The 19,733-nt window shown below is 42.8% G+C and overlaps 1 protein-coding gene across 4 annotated transcripts in view; it reads left to right on the top strand.

Moving 5' to 3' along the window:
• The window catches only part of VIT (vitrin), a 147,664-nt gene that overhangs the window by 69,044 nt on the left and 58,887 nt on the right, over positions 1 to 19,733 (top strand). For all 4 annotated transcript variants that reach the window (XM_082427750.1, XM_082427747.1, XM_082427748.1 and 1 more), the window contains 2 exons: positions 11,837 to 11,993; positions 19,435 to 19,568. In XM_082427750.1, coding sequence (XP_082283876.1) covers positions 11,837 to 11,993; positions 19,435 to 19,568 — 291 coding nt within the window. The remainder of the gene's footprint in view (positions 1 to 11,836; positions 11,994 to 19,434; positions 19,569 to 19,733) is intronic.

Genomic DNA, 19,733 nt, shown 5'->3' with positions numbered 1-19,733 from the left:
TATGTTATAATAATTCTTCTCATTAACAGCCAAGAGGCAAGCTTACAATGGCCGCCTCTGATTGATGAAGAAATTTGTTTTCCCGAAGCAATGTGGCTTGCCTTGAAAGCCCCATTCACTGAAAAGATGAATGGAAAATAAGAAACAGATTATACAGTTTGATTTGGCCTCTACATCACTGGCTTATTGTGTAGGACATCACCCAATAATCACTCTGTTATTAGGTCAGGCAGAAGAACCAACTTAGAGCAGAAATATTTGCAGCTGTGCCTCTAAGATTCCAATGTTGCATGAAGATAGTGGCTCAAACAGTACCAGTTTTGCCCAGGAACACTCTGAGATCAGTACAGCAGACACATGACCTCAGTGAGCAGCATCTAAAGGTTATCCTTTCATTCTAACCATCGGGTTGCAAATAGTTCTCTTTTCCCTGTGTCTGGTGCCAAGGGCCTCTGGGAAGGAATCCTTGGCAGATTCTGAGATGCCCTAATGTGAGCTCTGTCGAGAAAATCACAACGGCCATGAGAAGGCAAGGTAACCTTGAGGAATCATATGAGGGGAAGCAGAGCAGATGGCTGAGGAATAGGTCTCTGTGCAGTTTCCACTCAAGCAGTTCTGGGCTCCCCCAGGATCTCTGTGACTTTAGCCCAGGGTTCTCTCATTTCCACCAACAAAACTCCACTCAGGAAGGAATGGAAGAGGCTCTCTTCTTGCTTTCTCCAAATGTTCCTGGGAGTAAACCTTCTTATGACTTCTAAGTTCTCCCCCAAGGTTAATAGTGGGGATGCACCATTCCCCGTCCCCTGAGTCTTATTTGCCACATCAGTGTCTTCCTGCTCCCTTCAAACCTGAGATGGACACTTCTTGAGCTGCCTTAGTTTTGACCTGTCCTCTGAAGGAAGTCTTATTTCTGCACTTTTGAGATGAAACCCAAAGAGAGATGAAAATGAACCTAGAGACCTTCAAGATGGCAGAGGAGTAAGACGTGGAGATCACCTTCCTCCCCACAAATACATCAGAAATACATCTACATGTGGAACAACTCCTACAGAACACCTACTGAACGCTGGCAGAACACCTCAGACTTCCCAAAAGGCAAGAAACTCCCCATGTACCTGGGTAGGGCAAAAGAAAAAAGAAAAAACAGAGACAAAATAATAGGGATGGGACCTGCACCTCTGGGAGGGAGCTGTGAAGGAGAAAATGTTTCCACACACTAGGAAACCCCTTCACTGGCGGAGACGGGGGGTGGGTGGGGGGAAAGCTTTGGAGCCACAGAGGAGAGCACAGCAACAGGGGTGCAGAGGGCAAAGTGGAGAGATTCCCACACAGAGGATCGGTGCCGACCAGCACTCACCAGCCCGAGAGGCTTGTCTGCTCACCTACCGGGGCAGGTGGGGGCTGGGAGCTGAGGCTCCGGCTTCAGAGGTCAGATCCCAGGGAGAGGACGGGGGTTGGCTGCATGAACACAGCCTGAAGGGGGCTAGTGCGCAACAGCTAGCTGGGAGGGAGTCTGGGAAAAAGTCTGGAACTGCCTAAGAGGCAATAGACCACTGTTTCGGGGTGCGTGAGGAGAGGGGATCCAGAGCACCGCCTAAATGAGCTCCAGAGACGGGCACGAGCCGTGGCTATCAGCGCAGACACCAGAGACGGGCATGAAATGCTAAGGCTGCTGCTGCAGCCACCAAGAAGCCTGTGTGCAAGCACAGGTCACTATCTACACCTCCCCTCCTGGAAGCCTGTGCAGCCCGCCACTGCCAGGGTCCCGAGATCCAGGGACAACTTTCCCGGGAGGACACACGGCGCGCCTCAGGCTATTGCAACCTCATGCCGGCCCCTGCCACCGCAGGCTCACCCCACATTCCATACCCCTCCCTCCCCTGCGGCCTGAGTGAGCCAGAGCCGCCTAATCAGCCGCTCCTTTAACCCCATCCTGTCTCAGAGAAGAACAGATGCCCTCAGGCGACCTACACACAGAGGTGGGGCCAATCCAAAGCTGAACCCCGGGAGCTGTGTGAACAAAGAAGAGAAAGGGAAATCTCTCCATGCAGCCTCAGGAGCAGCAGATTAAACCTCACAGTCAACCTGATGTACCTGCATCTGTGGAACACCTGATAGAAAACGGATCATCCCAAAGTTGAGGTGGTGGACTTTGGGAGCAACTGTAGACTTGGGGTTTGCTTTCTGCATCTAATTTGTTTCTGGTTTTATGTTTATCTTAGTTTAGTATTTAGAGTTTATTATCATTGGTAGATCTGTCTGTTGATTTGGTTGCTCTCTCCTTTTTCTTTTTTATATATACTTTTCCTTTTTCTCTTTTTGTGAGTGTGTATGTGTATGCTTCTTTGTGTGATTTTGTCTGTATAGCTTTGCTTTTACCATTTGTCCTAGAGTTCTGTCTGTCCATTTTTTGTTTGTTTGTTTGTTTTTTATTACTTTTTAATTTTTAATAATTTTTTATTTTAGTAACTTTATTTTATCCTTTCTTTCTTTCTTTCTTTCTTTCTTTCCTTCTTCCTTCCTTCCTTCCTTCCTTCCTTCCTTCCTTCCTTCCTTCCTTCCTTCTTTCTTTCTTTCTTTCTCCCTTTTCTTCTGAGCCATGTGGCTGACAGGGTCTTGGTGCTCTGGCTGGGTATCAGGCTGGTGCCTCTGAGGTGGGAGAGCTGAGTTCAGGACACTGGTCCACCAGAGACCTCCTGGCTTCACATAATATCAAACAGCGAAAGCTTTCCCAGAGATCTCCATCTCAATGCTAAGACCCAGCTCCACTCAACAACCAGCAAGCTACAGTGCTGGACACCCTATGCCAAACAACTAGCAAGACAGGAACACAACTCCACCCAGTAGCAGAGTGGCTGGCTAAAATCATAATAAGGTCACAGACACCCCAAAACACACCACCAGATGCAGCCCTGCCCACCAGAAAGACAAGATCCAGCCTCATGCACCAGAACATAGGCACCAGTCCTCTCCACCAGGAAGCCTAAAACTCACTGAACCAACCTTACCCACTGGGGGCAGACACCAAAAACAACGGGAACTACGAACCTGCAGCCTGCGAAAAGGAGACCCCAAACACAGTAAGTTAAGCAAAATGAGAAGACACAGAAACACACAGCAGAGGAAGGAGCAAGGTAAAAACCCACCAGACCAAACAAATGAAGAGTAAATAGGCAGTCTACCTGAAAAAGAATTCAGAGTAATGATAGTAAAGATGATCCAAAATCTTGGAAATAGAATGGAGAAAATACAAGAAACGTTTAACAAGGACCTAGAAGAACTAAAGAGCAAACAAACAATGATGAACAAGACAATAAATGAAATGAAAAATTCTCTAGAAGGAATCAATAGCAGAATAACTGAGGCAAAGAACGGATAAGTGACCTGGAAGATAAAATAGTGGAAATAACTACTGCAGAGCAGAATTTAAAAAAAAGAATGAAAAGAATGGAAGACAGTCTCAGAGACCTCTGGGACAACACTAAATGCACCAACATGCAAATTATAGGGGTCTCAGAAAAAGAAGAGAAAAAGAAAGGGACTGAGAAAATATTTGAAGAGATTAGAGTTGAAAACTCCCCTAATATGAGAAAGGAAATAGTCAATCAAGTTCAGGAAGCACAGAGAGTCCCATGCAGGATAAATCCAAGGAGAAACACGCCAAGACACATATTAATCAAACTATCAAAAATTAAATACAAACAAAAAATATTAAAAGCAGCAAGGGAAAAGCAACAAATAACATACAAGGGAATCCCCATACAGTTAACAGCTGATCTTTCTGCAAGCCAGAAGGGAGTGGCAGGACATATTTAAAGTGATGAAAGGGAAAAACCTACAACCAAGAATACGCTATACAGCAAGGATCTCATTCAGATCTGACAGAGAAATTAAAACCTTTACAGATAAGCAAAAGCTAAGAGAATTCAGCACCACCAAACCAGCTTTACAACAAATGCCGAAGGAACTTCTCTAGGCAGGAAACACAAGAGAAGGAAAAGACCTACAATAACAAACACAAAACAATTGAGAAAATGGTAATAGGAACATACATATCGATAACTACCTTAAATGTAAATGGATTAAATGATCCAACCAAAAGACACAGACTGGCTGAATGGATACAAAAACAAGACCTGTATATATGCTGTCTACAAGAGACCCACTTCAGACCTAGGGACACATACAGACTGAAAGTGAGGAGATGGAAAAAGATATTCCATGCAAATGGAAATCAAAAGGAAGCTGTAGTGGCAATTCTCATATCAGACAAAACAGACTTTAAAGACTATTACAAGAGACAAAGAAGGACACTACATAATGATCAAGGGATCAATCCAAGAAGAAGATATAACAATTGTAAATCTTTATGCACCCAACATAGGAGCACCTCAATACAAAAGGCAAATGCTAACAGCCATAAAAGGGGAAATCAACAGTAACACAATAATAGTAGGGGACTTTAACACCCCACTTTCACCAATGGACAGATCATCCAAAACAAAAATAAATAAGGAAACACAAGCTTTAAATGATACATTAAACAAGATAGACTTAATTGATATTTATAAGACATTCCATCCAAAACTACAGAATACACTTTCTTCTCAAGTGCTCATGGAACATTCTCCAGGATAGATCATATCCTGGGTCACAAATCAAGCCTTGGTAAATTTAAGAACATTGAAATCGTATCAAGTATCTTTTCCAAACACAATGCTATGAGACTAGATATCAACTACAGGAAAAAATCAGTAGAAAATACAAACAGATGGAGTCTAAACAATACATTACTAAATAACCAAGAGATCACTGAAGAAATCAAAGAGGAAATTTAAAAATACCTAGAAACAAATGAAAATGAAAACACAATGACCCAAAACCTATGGGATGCAGCAAAAGCAGTTCTAAGAGGGAAGTTTATAGAAATACAATCCTACCTCAAGAAACAAGAAACACCTCAAATAAACAGCCTATCCTTACACCTAAAGCAATTAGAGAAAGAAGAACAAAAAAACCCCAAAGTTAGCAGAAGGAAAGCAGTCATAAAGAGCAGATCAGAAATAAATGAAAAAGAAATGAAGGAAACAATAGCAAAGATCAATAAAACTAAAAGCTGGTTCTTTGAGAAGATAAACAAAATTCATAAACCATTAGCCAGACTCATCAAGAAAAAAAGGGAGACAACTCAAATCAATAGAATTAGAAATGAAAAAGGAGAAGTAACAACTGTCACTGCAGAAATACAAAGGCTCATGAGAGATTTCTACAAGCATCTTTATGTCAATAAAAAGGACAACCTGGAAGAAATGGACAAATTCTTAGAAAAGCACAACCTTCTGAGACTGAACCAGGAAGAAATAGAAAATATAAACAGACCAATCACAAGCACTGAAATTGAGACTGTGATTAAAAATCTTTCAACAAACAAAAGTCCAGGACCAGATGGCTTCACAGGCGAATTCTATCAAACATTTAGAGAGGAGCTAACACCTTTCCTTCTCAAACTCTTCCAAAATATAGCAAAGGGAGGAATACTCCCAAACTCATTCTACGAGACCACGATCACCCTGATACCAAAACCAGACAAAGATGTCACACAAAAAAAGAAAACTACAGACCCATATCACTGATGAACATAGATGCAAAAATCCTCAACAAAAGATTATCAAACAGAATCCAATAGCACATTAAAGGGATCATACACCATGATCAAGTGGGGTTTATCTCAGGAATGCAAGGATTCTTCAATATACACAAATCAATCAATATGATAAACCATATTAACAAACAGAAGGAGAAAAACCATATGATCATCTCAATAGATGCAGAAAAAGCTTTTGACAAAATTCAATACCCATTTATGATAAAAACCCTCCAGAAAGTAGGCATAGAGGGAACCTACCTCAATATAATAAAGGCCATATATGACAAACCCACAGCCAACATCGTTCTCAATGGTGAAAAACTGAAACCATTTCCTCCAAGATCAGGAACAAGACAAGGTTGTCCACTCTCACCACTATTATTCAACATAGTTTTGGAAGTTTTAGTCACAGCAATCAGAGAAGAAAAAGAGATAAAAGGAATCCAAATCAGAAAAGAAGAAGTAAAGCTGTCACTGTTTGCAGATGACATGATACTATACATAGAAAATCCTAAAGATGCTACCAGAAAACTACTAGAGCTAATCAATGAATTTGGTTAAGTAGCAGGATACAAGATTAATGCACAGAAATCTCTTCCATTCCTATACACTAATGATGAAAAATCTGAAAGGAAATTAAGGAAACACTCCCATTTACCACTGCAACAAAAAGAATAAAATACCTAGGAATAAACCTACCTAAGGAGACAAAAGACCTGTATGCAGAAAACTATAAGACACTGATGAAAGAAACTAAAGATGATACAAACAGATGGAGAGCTAGACCATGTTCTTGGATTGGAAGAATCAACATTGTGAAAATGACTATACTACCCAAAGCAATCTACAGATTCAGTGTAATCTCTATCAAACTACCAATGGCATTTTTCACAGAACTAGAACAAAAAGTTTCACAATTTGTATGGAAACACAAAAGACCCCAAATAGCCAAAGCAATCTTGAGAAAGAAACACGGAGCTGGAGAAATCAGGCTCCCAGACTTCAGACTCTACTACAAAGCTACAGTAATCAAGACAGTATGGTACTGGCACAAAAACAGAAATATAGATCAATGGAACAGGATAGAAAGCCCAGAGATAAACCCACGCACATATAGTCAACTTACCTTTGATAAAGGAGGCAAGAATATACAATGGAGAAAAGACAGCCTCTTCAATAAGTGGTGCTGGGCAAACTGGACAGCTACATGTAAAAGAATGAAATTAGAACACTCCCTACCACCATACATAAAAATAAACTCAAAATGGATTAAAGACCTAAATGTAAGGCCAGACACTATCAAATTCTTAGAGGAAAACATAGGCAGAACACTCTATGACATACATCACAGCAAGATCCTTTTTGACCCACCTCCTAGAGAAAGGGAAATAAAAACAAAAATAAACAAATGGGACCTAATGAAACTTAAAAGCTTTTGCACAGCAAAGGAAACCATAAACAAGACGAAAAGACAACCCTCAGAATGGGAGAAAATATTTGCAAACGAAGCAACTGACAAAGGATTAATCTCCAAAATATACAAGGAGCTCATGCAGCTCAATATCAAAAAACCAAACAACCCAATCCAAAAATGGGCAGAAGACCTAAATAGACATTTCTCCAAAGAAGATATACAGATTTCCAACAAACACATGAAAGGATGCTCAACATCACTAATCATTAGAGAAATGCAAATCAAAACTACAATGAGGTATCACCTCACACTGGTCAGAATGGCCATCATCAAAAAGTCTACAAACAATAAATGCTGGAGAGGGTGTGGAGAAAAGGAAACCCTCTTACACTGTTGGTGGGAATGTAAATTGATACAGCCACTATGGAGAACATTATGCAGATTCCTTAAAAAACTGAAAACAGAACTAGCATACTACCCAGCAATCCCACTACTGGGCATATACCCTGAGAAAACCATAATTCAAAAAGTGTCATGTACCACAATGTTCATTGCAGCTCTATTTACAATAGCCAGGACATGGAAGCAACCTAAGGGTCCACCGACAGATGAATGGATAAAGAAGATGTGGCATATATATACAATGGAATATTACTCAGCCATAAAAAGAAATGAAATGGAGGTATTTGTAATGAGGTGGATGGAGTTAGAGTCTGTCATACAGAGTGAAGTAAGTCAGAAAGAGAAAAACAAATACAGTATGCTAACACATACATATGGAATCTAAGGAAAAAAAAATGGTCATGAAGAACCTAGTGGCAAGATGGGAATAAAGACACAGACCTACTAAAGAATGGACTTGAGGATATGGGGAGGGGGAGGGGCGAGATGTGACAGGGTGAGAGAGTGTCATGGACATATATACACTACCAAATGTAAAATAGATAGCTAGTGGGAAGCAGCCACATAGCACAGGGAGCTCAGCTCGGTGCTTTGTGACCGCCTGGTTGGGTGGGATGGGGAGGGTGGGAGGGAGGGAGATGCAGGAGGGAGGAGATATGGGAACGTGTGTATATGTGTAGCTGATTCACTTTGTTATAAAGCAGAAACTAACACACCATTGTGAAGCAATTATACTTCAATAAAGATGTTTAAAAAAAAAATGAATTCATTGGGGGACAGATGGATTGAGAGTTTGGGGTTAGCAGATGCAAACTATTATATATAGGATGGATAAACAACAAGGTCCTACTATACAGCACAGGGAACTAAATTCAATATCCTGTGATAAACCATAATGGCAAAGTATGATAAAGAATGCATATATATTTAACTGAGTCACTTTGCTGTACAGCAGAAATTAACATTGTAAATCAACTGTACTTCAATAAAAAACTGACTCTGCACCCAAAAAAAAAAAAAAAAGAAAGAGAAAAACAAATACTGTATGCTAACACATATATATAGCATCTAAAAAAAAAATGGTTCTGAAGAAACTAAGGGCTGGACAGGAATAAAGACACAGACATAGAGAGTGGACTTGTGGACATGGGGAGGGGGAAGGGTAAGCTGGGACGAAGTAAGAGAGTGGCAAGGACATATATACACTACCAAATGTAAAATAGATAGCCAGTGGGAAGCAGCCGCATAGCACAGGGAGATCAGCTCAGTGCTCTGTGACCACCTAGAGGGGTGGGATAGGGAGGGTGGGAGGGAGATGCAAGAGGGAGGAGATACGGGGATACATGTATAGGTATAGCTGATTCATTTGTTATAAAGCAGAAACTAACACACCATTGTGGAGCAATTATACTCCAATAAAGATGTTAAAAAAAAAAGAGAGAGAAAGAAAATGAACCTATACGACAGAAGAGAAAGAGAGAGAAAAGGAAGACCTAAGTTGTAAGATGGAATAGTTCAAATGTATTCAGAGTAAATGCAAAGATAAATCATATCATTTCGGCTTTAAGTGGATGGATGGAAGATTCCTGGAAGGTTATAAGAAAACAGACTACTTCACAAATAACTGAGAAAATACTGTAAAAGAATAAATCGTGGTTTCCATATACTCAAAGAAGAGCAGCCAAAAAAGATGCAGATGCTGCTTCTTGCCAGCTGGATTTAGACATTACACTTTCCAATGATTTTGGCAATTACTCTGAAATTGTAATTAGCTCACTCTCTCCAGCTGAATTTTCTGTACAAATTGAACAAATATTTGACCTTTAGCCAACTTTGTCATTGTACCCTGTTCTTCCAAAGTGCATGAGCATATGTGCTTGATATCATTTTACAGCCCCCCACCCCGTGGGATGAGCTAATTCACCAAGTTTTCTAATCCAGCTGGGTGCAGATAAAGCAGCAGATCTTATTTAAGGGCTTGCCCAGGCCTTTGTAAAAACAAGACAAAGCAAAAAGAAAAACAAAAAACAAATTCCCCCTACAGGAAGGGGCGGGGTGGGGAGGGGTGGGAATTGATTAGCCGGAAGCAAAATATTCCCATGCGACACTTTTCCCCTTGTCTTTTTAAACCAACTATTTCATGGAAAATTCTACCGCATCTGCACCTTTCTTGCAATAGGTTGGATCATTGTATGACACTCATGCAATAAGCTTCTAGATAGAGCTAGTTTACAACTCCAGAAAAGTTGGGTTGGCCTACCAGGAGATCCAAACTCTCAGGGTGACAAAGTCACATCCAAATTGAATCCCAGGTCACAGAGCTCGTCACTTCCTATTTCATGTAACTAAGAGCTGAGAAGGAATGCTTCCATTTTCTTTACATCTAAGGGAGGAGATGCATTCGGGAGTGGGGCAGTGATCTGTGGAAGGGAGGAGAGCTGAAAGCATTTAGTTACACCCAGTGATCCAACAATTAACTAATTTAAGGAGAGACTACACAGGCATCTTCAGTCCCAAAACTGGCATTTTAGAACAATAATCTAAGACTCAAAATAGTCAATGCAGCCTTGAGTATCAGGGTTTAAAAGAATGAAAGATAAAAAGAAAATAACTTTGGAGAGGAAGCAGCCTGTGGTGGGAAGAACGAAACCACAAAACCATTTTAAGCGCAGCGCTTCCCTCCCTAATGTGGACCACAAATTGTTTTAGCCTGTGATCACACTCAGCCCCCGGGGCTCCCAGGAGAAAGACTTCCATGCTGACCCAGCCCTGCGTGGCCAAGATTGTCTGGGAGGGGTGTTAGGAAAAGAGCAGGAGTTCTAACTTTAGTTCTCTCTTCAGTCTGAATGAAATGCAACTCTGCTCCATTCAGACACATAAGGGTTAAAAAAAAAAAAAGTGCATTTTGGATACAGCTGGAAGCTATTAACAACTCTGAGACCATCTCAGTAACCCAGTTAGAGGATGGGTGGCCTGGCAGAGATCCTGAATCCATGTTTGTAATCACAGGCTCTTACCACTGGGCGGGGCTTTCTTTCTACCTCCCACCCAGTGGAGACATCCCCTCTTCAACTGTTCAGTCCCTGCTTGCATACTTCCAGCCCCTTCCTTCAAGGGCAACTTCATTTACTAGAAAGTTCTTTTTGGCAAAAAATGCCTCCATAGAAAATCTCCCCCTTAGTTCTAGCTCAGTCCTCTGATGTCATAGCACACGACAGTCCTACGTGTGAAGACAGCTATATTTGCCTCCAAATGCTCGCCTTCTTATGGCCAAACACCCCATCTCTGCCAGGCAGCCCTCCCATCTGGTGGTTTCCAGATCCCTCCTGAGCCTGCTTACTCTTTGAATAGTGCTTATGTTTTAGAGTCCCTTCTAGAGGATCTATTCCTAGCTCCCAGACATCAATATAGGATCCTCTAGGAGACCTTTTCATTCAGGAGTTTTTGAGGGAAATTTTTTTCAGGGAAGATGCAGCCACCCTCCCTCTTAGGTACTGCCACTAGAGCATCTACACTGTCTCATCCCTAAGCAAGCTTCGGGCTAACGCAGCCTTGCCTAGTGAATGCTGCTAGCCTGTCAATGGCGTCACCAAGCCGGAGAGGAGGGAGGACAGAATGAATGAGCTTCCCCTGGATGCCTAGCAGGGCAGTTCCCAGCTTTCCACCGAGTGTGGAGGCAGATGAGGAAAGATCACTCCCATCTTGACCCTGGAGCTAGGACCCAGCCTCTAGGACCGAGACAAAGATCACTTTCATTATCTATCTCCCCTGTCCAAACACCTTCCATCGAGTCCCACCTCCCGCACAGAACACAAGCACTCAAGCCTCCTTCACCTGGCCCAGCCCTGCCCATCCCCATGCTCTCCGCAGGCTCCAGTCCGGGGCCTCTGCTGCAGCAGCCCACCTTGTCCCGGCTGGTCCCAACGCAAGGCCCATGCTCTCTTGCTTCCCCTTTCCAAATACCTTTCTTCCTCCTGCGAGGTTTTCTGAGAGTTTCCTCTTTTCCTGGGCTAGCTCCAGAGCAACTGAAAAACCAGTATTCTCTAATCGCGGACTCAGGCTGACATTTCTGACCACTGGAGGCAGGTCTTTTCCCAGCGTTCTCTTCTTCAATTAATTAATTGTTCGAATAAGCACAGGAATGAGCCTCTTGTTCTTGCTCTCAGCAGGTTAAGTGCAGTGGATGGTGATTGCTCTTTTGGTCTGAGGAGTGTCCTAATTACCTCTTTGCTTTCATTATACGGAGGGGATCCAGGGTCAGCTCAGGCTCTGGCTTTCAGAGATTAAGTAAATGAATAGTTATGACCTAACAGTCACCCCATATATAAGCTGATACCACAAGGTGTAATCTTGATCTCATTTTGCATTCCCAGCTGTGCCTCAGATCAACTGTGATGTGAGAGCTGGAAAGATAATCAATCCCGAGTTCATTGTGAAGTGTCCAGCAGGATGCCAAGACCCCAGGTACCACGTTTATGGCACTGACGTCTATGCATCCTACTCCAGCGTGTGTGGCGCTGCGGTTCACAGGTGGGTAGCGCTGAGCTTCTTAAGCACGAGCAATCAGGGTGTGGGCAGGGAGCCCCCGGTGCAGGGTTGCCTGATTAGCAAGCAAGAACAAACAAACTTAATGGAGCAACCATTAAGTATTTATCTGGCAGCCCTATCCCACGGGATGACCCAGAATCTGTGCATGGTCCTGGATCTCCTTTCAGATCTCTCTGGAAAGGAGGACTGACTTCTCTTTACACCTTAATGGGTGGGGGTGGGAGGGAGAATCCTACTCTTTTGTGTTCATAATGAGGAAACCAAAGTTCTTGATGATGTAAAGCATTTTTATTTTTACCTGTATGCGCTGAGCAAGGAGATAATAGGGACATGACTAAGGAAGGCTCAGAAGTTTAGAGAAGAAATGTCACAGCTCCAGTTGATGATCTGGAGACAAATAGGAACAGGAAAAGTGAGAAGGAGGGTGACAGGGGGTCCTGCCTGGTCAGCCGTTGATGGGGGATCCAGGAAGGAGGACAGGAGGCATGACATGCTTTGGACCACGTCACTGCCTAAATGAGGAAAGGCAATAGCGACCTTCACAGAAGCCTCACACCTCTTTTGCTTAGGCTTAGAGCCAAAACCCAGGGAAATGCATGTTTGCTTAATATCTTTGATAATGGGTATGTGTCAAGCACTCCACCTGTGTTATCTATTTCGGCCCTCACCATTGCCCTGTGCAGTATCTACCACCGTTGTTGTCGACCTCTTAAAGGTGAAGAGAGGTTGAATAGCCTTTCTAAAGCCACACTGTTAAAAAGTATCCGAGTGGGGATTGGAACCCAAGTCCAGCCCCCCCCCCGCCACTTCTATTCACCAGCCAGCACTACTTTGAGATGTGGCTCAAAGTCAGTGGTTGGCTGCTGGATACTGATGAGTTTCTCAATTATTCAGGCTTCCGGTATCTTTTTCCTTTTCTTTACTTGCATGCCAGTCACTTGATTGTTCAGTTGTATCTCCGCCAGAGAGAGGGGAGACATAAAATTCATTCCTTTTCAAGGTGTCTAGTCAGTAGTCTCTCTGAAATTTGGGGAAGAAGTAAAAAAAAAAAAAATCTATGCCTAAAATAAGATTTAAGACTTACTAATAGACTTTGTCAGCCATACTCTTTTCCCCATCAGCCAAAGAGATGAACAGCTACCTGATTTTTCAATGGGAGTGGGAATACAAAAGCTCTACTAAGGATATACAGAGGAACGTTAAAGAACAAAGCACCAAATGCTGTTCCTTAACTCCAAACTGTGGAATAAAAATATTTTGTTTTCACTCTGAAATCAATTTTGTGCACCAAGTCGATATGCAGATCTACACGTGAACATGTGCATGCCTCCACACAATCACTTGTACGCATATGCATGCCTCCCACATGTGCTAGAACACACATGTGCGTGCTCACACACACCCTGACACACACATGTGCATGCCAATACAGCTCCGCCAACACCATTAACACGCTCCAGTCTGTGTCTGTGTAGACACTGACATATGTTACAGAGGCCGAGCCCGTCTTAAGGCTGCCTGTATTTTTCCAACTGTGGTCTGAGATGGTTGGCACTTGCTTCGTCTGGCATTTGCTGGCTCTCTCTTAACTTTCCTTGGTCCTGTGAGGTACAGAGCCACACAAGTTAATGTGAGCTCACCAAGATGTCATCATAATGACAGTAACCCCTTACACTGAGATCCTCTCCTTCTAGCATCATCTCAGCCCTATGAGGCTGCTGCTAGCATCCCCAGTTGTTAGAAGAGGAAGGGAGGCATAGGGAAGTTAATTAAGTTGCTAGTTAGTTGCACATCCAGGACTAGAACTTGTGTCCCCTGACTTCCAGCCCTGAGCCCAGTTGATACATTTACATAAGAACTGAGAGGACGTGAGGAAGTGATGGGGCGGTCAGAGTTGGGAAAGGGTTTTATGACGAACAGACACACCTCTAGAGAGAAATTAAGAAGGGCATTGACAAGGACCAGGACTCAGCAATCCCAGCATTTGGGTTGGAGCATAGGAACTATCTGGCAAGAATACAGATGAGGGTAGAGGGACAGAGGAGAAGAGTCTGACTGTTTCAAGAAACAAGATTCGCTGCTGGAGCAACGGAATGCCTTGTAGCTTCCTGGACCAGTGACTGATACTGTAGGAAACTGTTTGGAAAGAAGGAGTCACTATCCATAAGGAGGAGGTATAGAGGTCTTAAGGGAAAACAGATAGGAATTTTGGATAATACCAGTTCCGTTTTTCACAAACAGAAGGAGTCTGTTTTTAGAAGGCAGGATTTAAGACAGAAAATAGAGTGGAAAATGTGTGAAGGACCTCCCATCACTGTCCTGCCAGAGTCCCCCTGCAGTCAGAACTGGGAAACTGGAGAGAGCACACTTTGGTTTCGAAATTCAGATTTAGCTTAAAGGATTTAAATTTCATACAAAGTATGACAATCAGATGCCTTATTATGAGTGATCCCCTTGATTCTTTCAAACCAAAGGGATAATGAACATATTTGAGGCATCATATTTTGGCTCAATCTTATCCTGAACTAATTTCTGTGTTTAAAGTGGGACCAAGGCCTGGAGAGAGGGGAGAGTTCTCTGAGATGGGACAACGAAGAGGCCATCTCCATGCAGAGCATGGATTTCTGACCAGATGCCCACCTTGAGAATGGCAGCCATTCAAAACCTGGCCTCGTTGTGGGCAGTCCCTTTTCTCTGAGCCACGAAGCTGACCCTCAGATTATCCCAGTGCCCTGGTACCAGGGTCAGGGAGGAGGTGAACCTCAAAGCCATGTTCAGCATCATGCAGTGTGTCTGAGGAATGCAAAGGAGTGGAACTGGTTTTGTTCTTTGAGAGAATATATAGGAAGTGCCTCCACCTCAATGAGGGTACACATGAGGTCGCATTTATATAAATTCTCCAAACTACCATGGCTCTGAGCCCCCATCTGCTTCATAAGTACAACCACAGCCTTTCAGGCTCTCTCCCTCCTCTGGTATCTCCCGTGGTGAACAAGCGTCCGGTGCATTCCTCCCCTGGGATTTCTGTCGCCTCCTGGAGTTGATAGACCACTGACTGCCCCAGGATCTGCCCTCCTCTAGGACAATGTGTGGGAACGTGCACGGCCTCCAGTGAAGTCCATTCACAAGGCATCACTCTCTTCTGCAACAGGAAAATCTCATGAGAAGACAAGAGTTCGGTTTCCATGCCTCTCCCAAAGTCTGGGTTTTGGGTCTTATATCACTGTCACAAGGGATCTCAGCCTCCCCGTCCAGCCTGAGAACCCCCCGGGCCCACCCCATTCCCTTTAAACAGCCTGAGCAAAGGGAAGCTCAGCCCCTCTTTCCACTCTGAGTGGCAGCTACAGCGCTTCTGACTTTTAAACAAGAATGAGTGCACGAACATTTCCTCAATACAATGGAGTATAAATCCAGGGGCAGAATAATTTCTCCAGGGGGGAAGTAAAAAGATAAGAGCTATTTCTGTTTCTCCCGCTTATCAGTTAGGGACCATGGGATAATCGGGGTAATTTTTAAAAAAATAATCTGAATTTTCAGCCTATGACAGTGGTGTGGTGGTAAAGGTTCACCAACCAGCCCTCCTAAATGGAGGGCTGGCGAGTGCTGATTTACCAACATCTGTGGCATAAATACTCCCACTGTGGCTGATTTCAAACTACCATTGTGAAATGAACCAGCACAATCCTGAAGCCTAACTGGCTTTCCCAAGCCAGCATCAGTGGTGTCCGCACACCGACAGGCCTTCTAATGCAGAAGCAAAACCACTGTCTTCCCATAAGAAAATTTCTAATCTAGTTGGGAGACAAAGTTAACTCAAGGAATTTTTAGGAAGTAGCACAAGACCAAATAAAATCAGAGTCTCAATGGAAAGACAAGATTCGAAGGCATTGTTAGGAAGGGGCATAGCAAAGTCATGGAGAAGGAGGTGTTGGAGAGAAGGCACAGGTTCTCCAGAGCAAAGAACAGCATGAACAGAGCCACAGGAGTGGGAATCAAGTGGGCCGTCAAGAGAGAAGAGGCCGGCCAGGCTGCAGCTGGGAGAAGTGAGGGGTCCTGACTGAGAGCTGCCTGGAGAAGGGCAGGCAGGGTTGCAAAGACATGATGGAGGGATGAGGACTTGGTGTTGGGAGATGCCCATGGCTTTTGAACCCTGAGAGGCAACTGTGACCAAGTGGGGCAAACCCAGTGTTCCAGGTCATTTAGACCTGGGTTCAAATCCCTACCTTGCAATTTAGAAGTTACGAAATCTGGAGTGAGTCCCTCGACCTGTCTAAGCCTGTCTCTGTGAAGTGGGAATAACAGCATTCCCTCTGCTCCACAGCCAGTAGGTTTGCTAGGAGAACTCAGTGAGATCCATTAGTGGGGATGATTCTAAAGCAATTAAGGGCTTTACATGTCAAGTATTATTATCACTTTCTTTCCAAGTTGTTGGGAAGTTGAGTGTTGAAAGTTGTTGACTCACCATGAAGGTGGGAGGGCAGGAAATGGCAACGCTCATTCCTGTAGGGAAGGAAGGGTGTTGATGGGAACAAATCTAAGAACTTTTTTAGCTCCCCTGTGCTGTAGATGACAGATACCCAAGGGAGCCATGTTAGGCTCTGGGGCAAGGAAATGACATACTGGAGCCCCTGCTTCAATGGAGGCAAAGAGTTAGATATGTCAGTTACTGTCACATCAAGATCTAAAACCTTCAAAATCCTAGAAATTAAAGAAACAATTTCCAGGCTTTGGGGACTCTTTTAAATGAGTTTAATTAAGCTACACACCTTCGTTCCCTAGCCCAAAATAAAAGGAATAATTTGCTTTTAAAAATGTACGAGCTTGGGGCTTCCCTGGTGGCGCAGTGGTTGAAAATCTGCCTGCCAATGCAGGGGACACGGGTTCGGGCCCTGGTCTGGGAAGATCCCACATGCCACGGAGCAACTAGGCCCGTGAGCCACAACTACTGAGCCTGAGAGTCTGGAGCCTGTGCTCCGCAACAAGAGAGGCCGTGATAGTGAGAGGCCCGCGCACCGCAATGAAGAGTGACCCCCGCTTGCCGAAACTGGAGAAGGCCCTCGCACAGAAACGAAGACCCAACACAGCCAAAAATAAATAAAAATAAATAATAATTTAAAAAAAAAATCAATGGAAAAAAAATGTACCAGCTTTTGAAATAGTTGGAGTCGTTCTGTGATGTCACAAAACCAAATTGGAAATTGTCAGGAAACAGGTTTTACTTCAGGGAGAACTAGTAGGAATTAAGAAACCAAAGAAAAGAAATTTGAGGCATGGTCAGGTCCTGTAATATGAAAGAGAAGGACATCGAACATGGGAAGTCAGATGCCAGACCACGTGATGCAAGCATCATTCTTGGGGGTTGGGCTGCAGGTCAAGGTGAAGGTTTTCTTACTCTCCCTGCTTTCCTATCTCTAAATAAAGATGGTGGCTGAACATCTCTGATGAACATAGATGCAAAAATAGTCAACAAAATACTAGCAAACCAAATCCAACAATACATTAAAAGGATCATCCACGGGGCTTCCCTGGTGGCGCAGTGGTTGAGAATCTGCCTGCCAATGCAGGGGACACGGGTTCGAGCCCTGGTCCGGGAAGATCCCACATGCTGCGGAGCAACTAGGCCCGTGAGCCACAACTACTGAGCCTGCGCATCTGGAGCCTGTGCTCCGCGACAAGAGAGGCCGCGATAGTGAGAGGCCTGTGCACCGCGATGAAGAGTGGCCCCCGCTCGCCGCAACTGGAGAAAGCCCTCGCACAGAAACAAAGACCCAGCATAGCCATAAATAAAAATAAATAAATAAATAAAATTTAAAAAAAAAAGGATCATCCACCATGATCAAGTGGGATTTATCCCAGGGATGCAAGAATTCTTCAATATCTGTAAATCAATCAGTGTGATACACCATATTAACATACTGAAGAATAAAACCATATGATCATCTCAATAGATGCATAAAAAGCTTTTGACAAAATTCAGCACCCATTTATGATAAAAATTCTCCAGAAAGTGGGCAGAGAGGGAACTTACCTCAACATAATAAAGGCCATATATGACAAACCCACAGCTAATATCATTCTCAATGGTGAAAAGCTGAAGGCATTCCCTCTAAGATCAGGAACAAGACAAGGATGTTCACTCTCACCAGTTTTATTCAACATAGTTCTGGGAGTCCTAGCCACGGCAATCAGAGAAGAAAAAGAAATGAAAGGAATCCAAGTTGGAAAGGAAGAAGTAAAACTGTCACTCTTTGCAGATAACATGATACTATACATAGAAAATCCTAAAGATGCTACCAGAAAACTACTAGAGCTCATCAATGAATTTGGTAAAATTGCAGGATACAAAATTAATACACAGAAATCTCTTGCTTTCCTATACACTAATCAGGAAAGATCAGAAAGAGAAATTAAGGAAACAATCCCATTTACCATGGCATCAAAAAGAATACGTGGGAATAAACCTACCTAAGGAGGCAAAAGGCCTGTACTCTGAAAACTATAAGACACTGATGAAAGAAATCAAAAATGACACAAATAGATGGGAAGATATACTATGTTCTTGGATTGGAAGAATCAATATTGTCAAAATGACTAGACCACCAAGACAATCTACAGATTCAGTGCAATCCCTATCAAATTACCAATGGCATTTTTTACAGAACTAGAACAAAAATTTTTTAAATTTGTATGGAAACACAAAAGACCCCAAATAGCCAAAGCAATCTTGAGAAAGAGAATGTTCATTGCAGCACTATTTACAATAGCCAAGACATGGAAGCAACCTAAATGTCCATCAACAGAGGGGTGGATAAAGAAGATGTGGTACACATATACAATGGAATATTACTCAGCCATAAAAAAAGAATGAAATAATGCCATTTGCAGCAACATGGATGGACCTAGAGATTATCATACTAAGTGAACTAAGTCAGACAAAGACAAATATCATATGATATCACCCATATGTGGAATCTAATTTTTTTTAAATGATATAAATGAACTTATTTATAAAACAGAAACAGACTCACAGATTTTGAAAGCAAACTTATGGTTACCAAAGGGGAGAGGGATAAATTAAGAGCTTGGGATTAACATATACACACTACTATATATAAATTAGGTAACCAACAAGGACCCACTGTATAGCACAGGGAACTCTCTCTACTCAATATTCTGTAATAACCTATATAGGGAAAGAATCTGAAAAAGAATGAATATATGTATATGTGTAACTGAATCACTATGCTGTACACCTGAAACTAACACAACACTGTAAATAAACTATACTCCAATAAATTTTTTTAAATGTATAACATGTAGAACAAGAAAAAAAATAAAGATGGTGGCTGGTTTCAAAGTCTGTTATATGTCAAACAATATTTTTCTGTTCTTTCTTCAAAAAAAATTTTTTTTCTCTTCACAGTGGTGTGCTCGATAACTCAGGAGGGAAAATACTTGTTCGGAAAGTTGCTGGACAGTCTGGCTATAAAGGGAGTTACTCCAATGGTGTCCAGTCGTTATCCCTTCCACGATGGAGAGAGTCCTTTGTCGTCTCAGGTATGCCCACACCCTGGAGAAACGCTGCCCTACAACTGGCACTTCGGTTAAGTGACCTCACGGGATGAAATGTGCTCTTTTCAGTGTGCCATTAGTTTTAGTTTATGGCCCACCTCATTTCATAAAAATCTGAAGCATTAGTTCTTCTGATAGTTAAGATCATGA

This window comes from Balaenoptera physalus (assembly GCF_965194825.1).
Source record: "Balaenoptera physalus genome assembly, chromosome: 15".
Lineage (NCBI taxonomy): Eukaryota > Metazoa > Chordata > Mammalia > Artiodactyla > Balaenopteridae > Balaenoptera > Balaenoptera physalus.
Note: the sequence above shows the minus strand (reverse complement) of the source record. Positions and strands in the feature narration are given on the sequence as shown.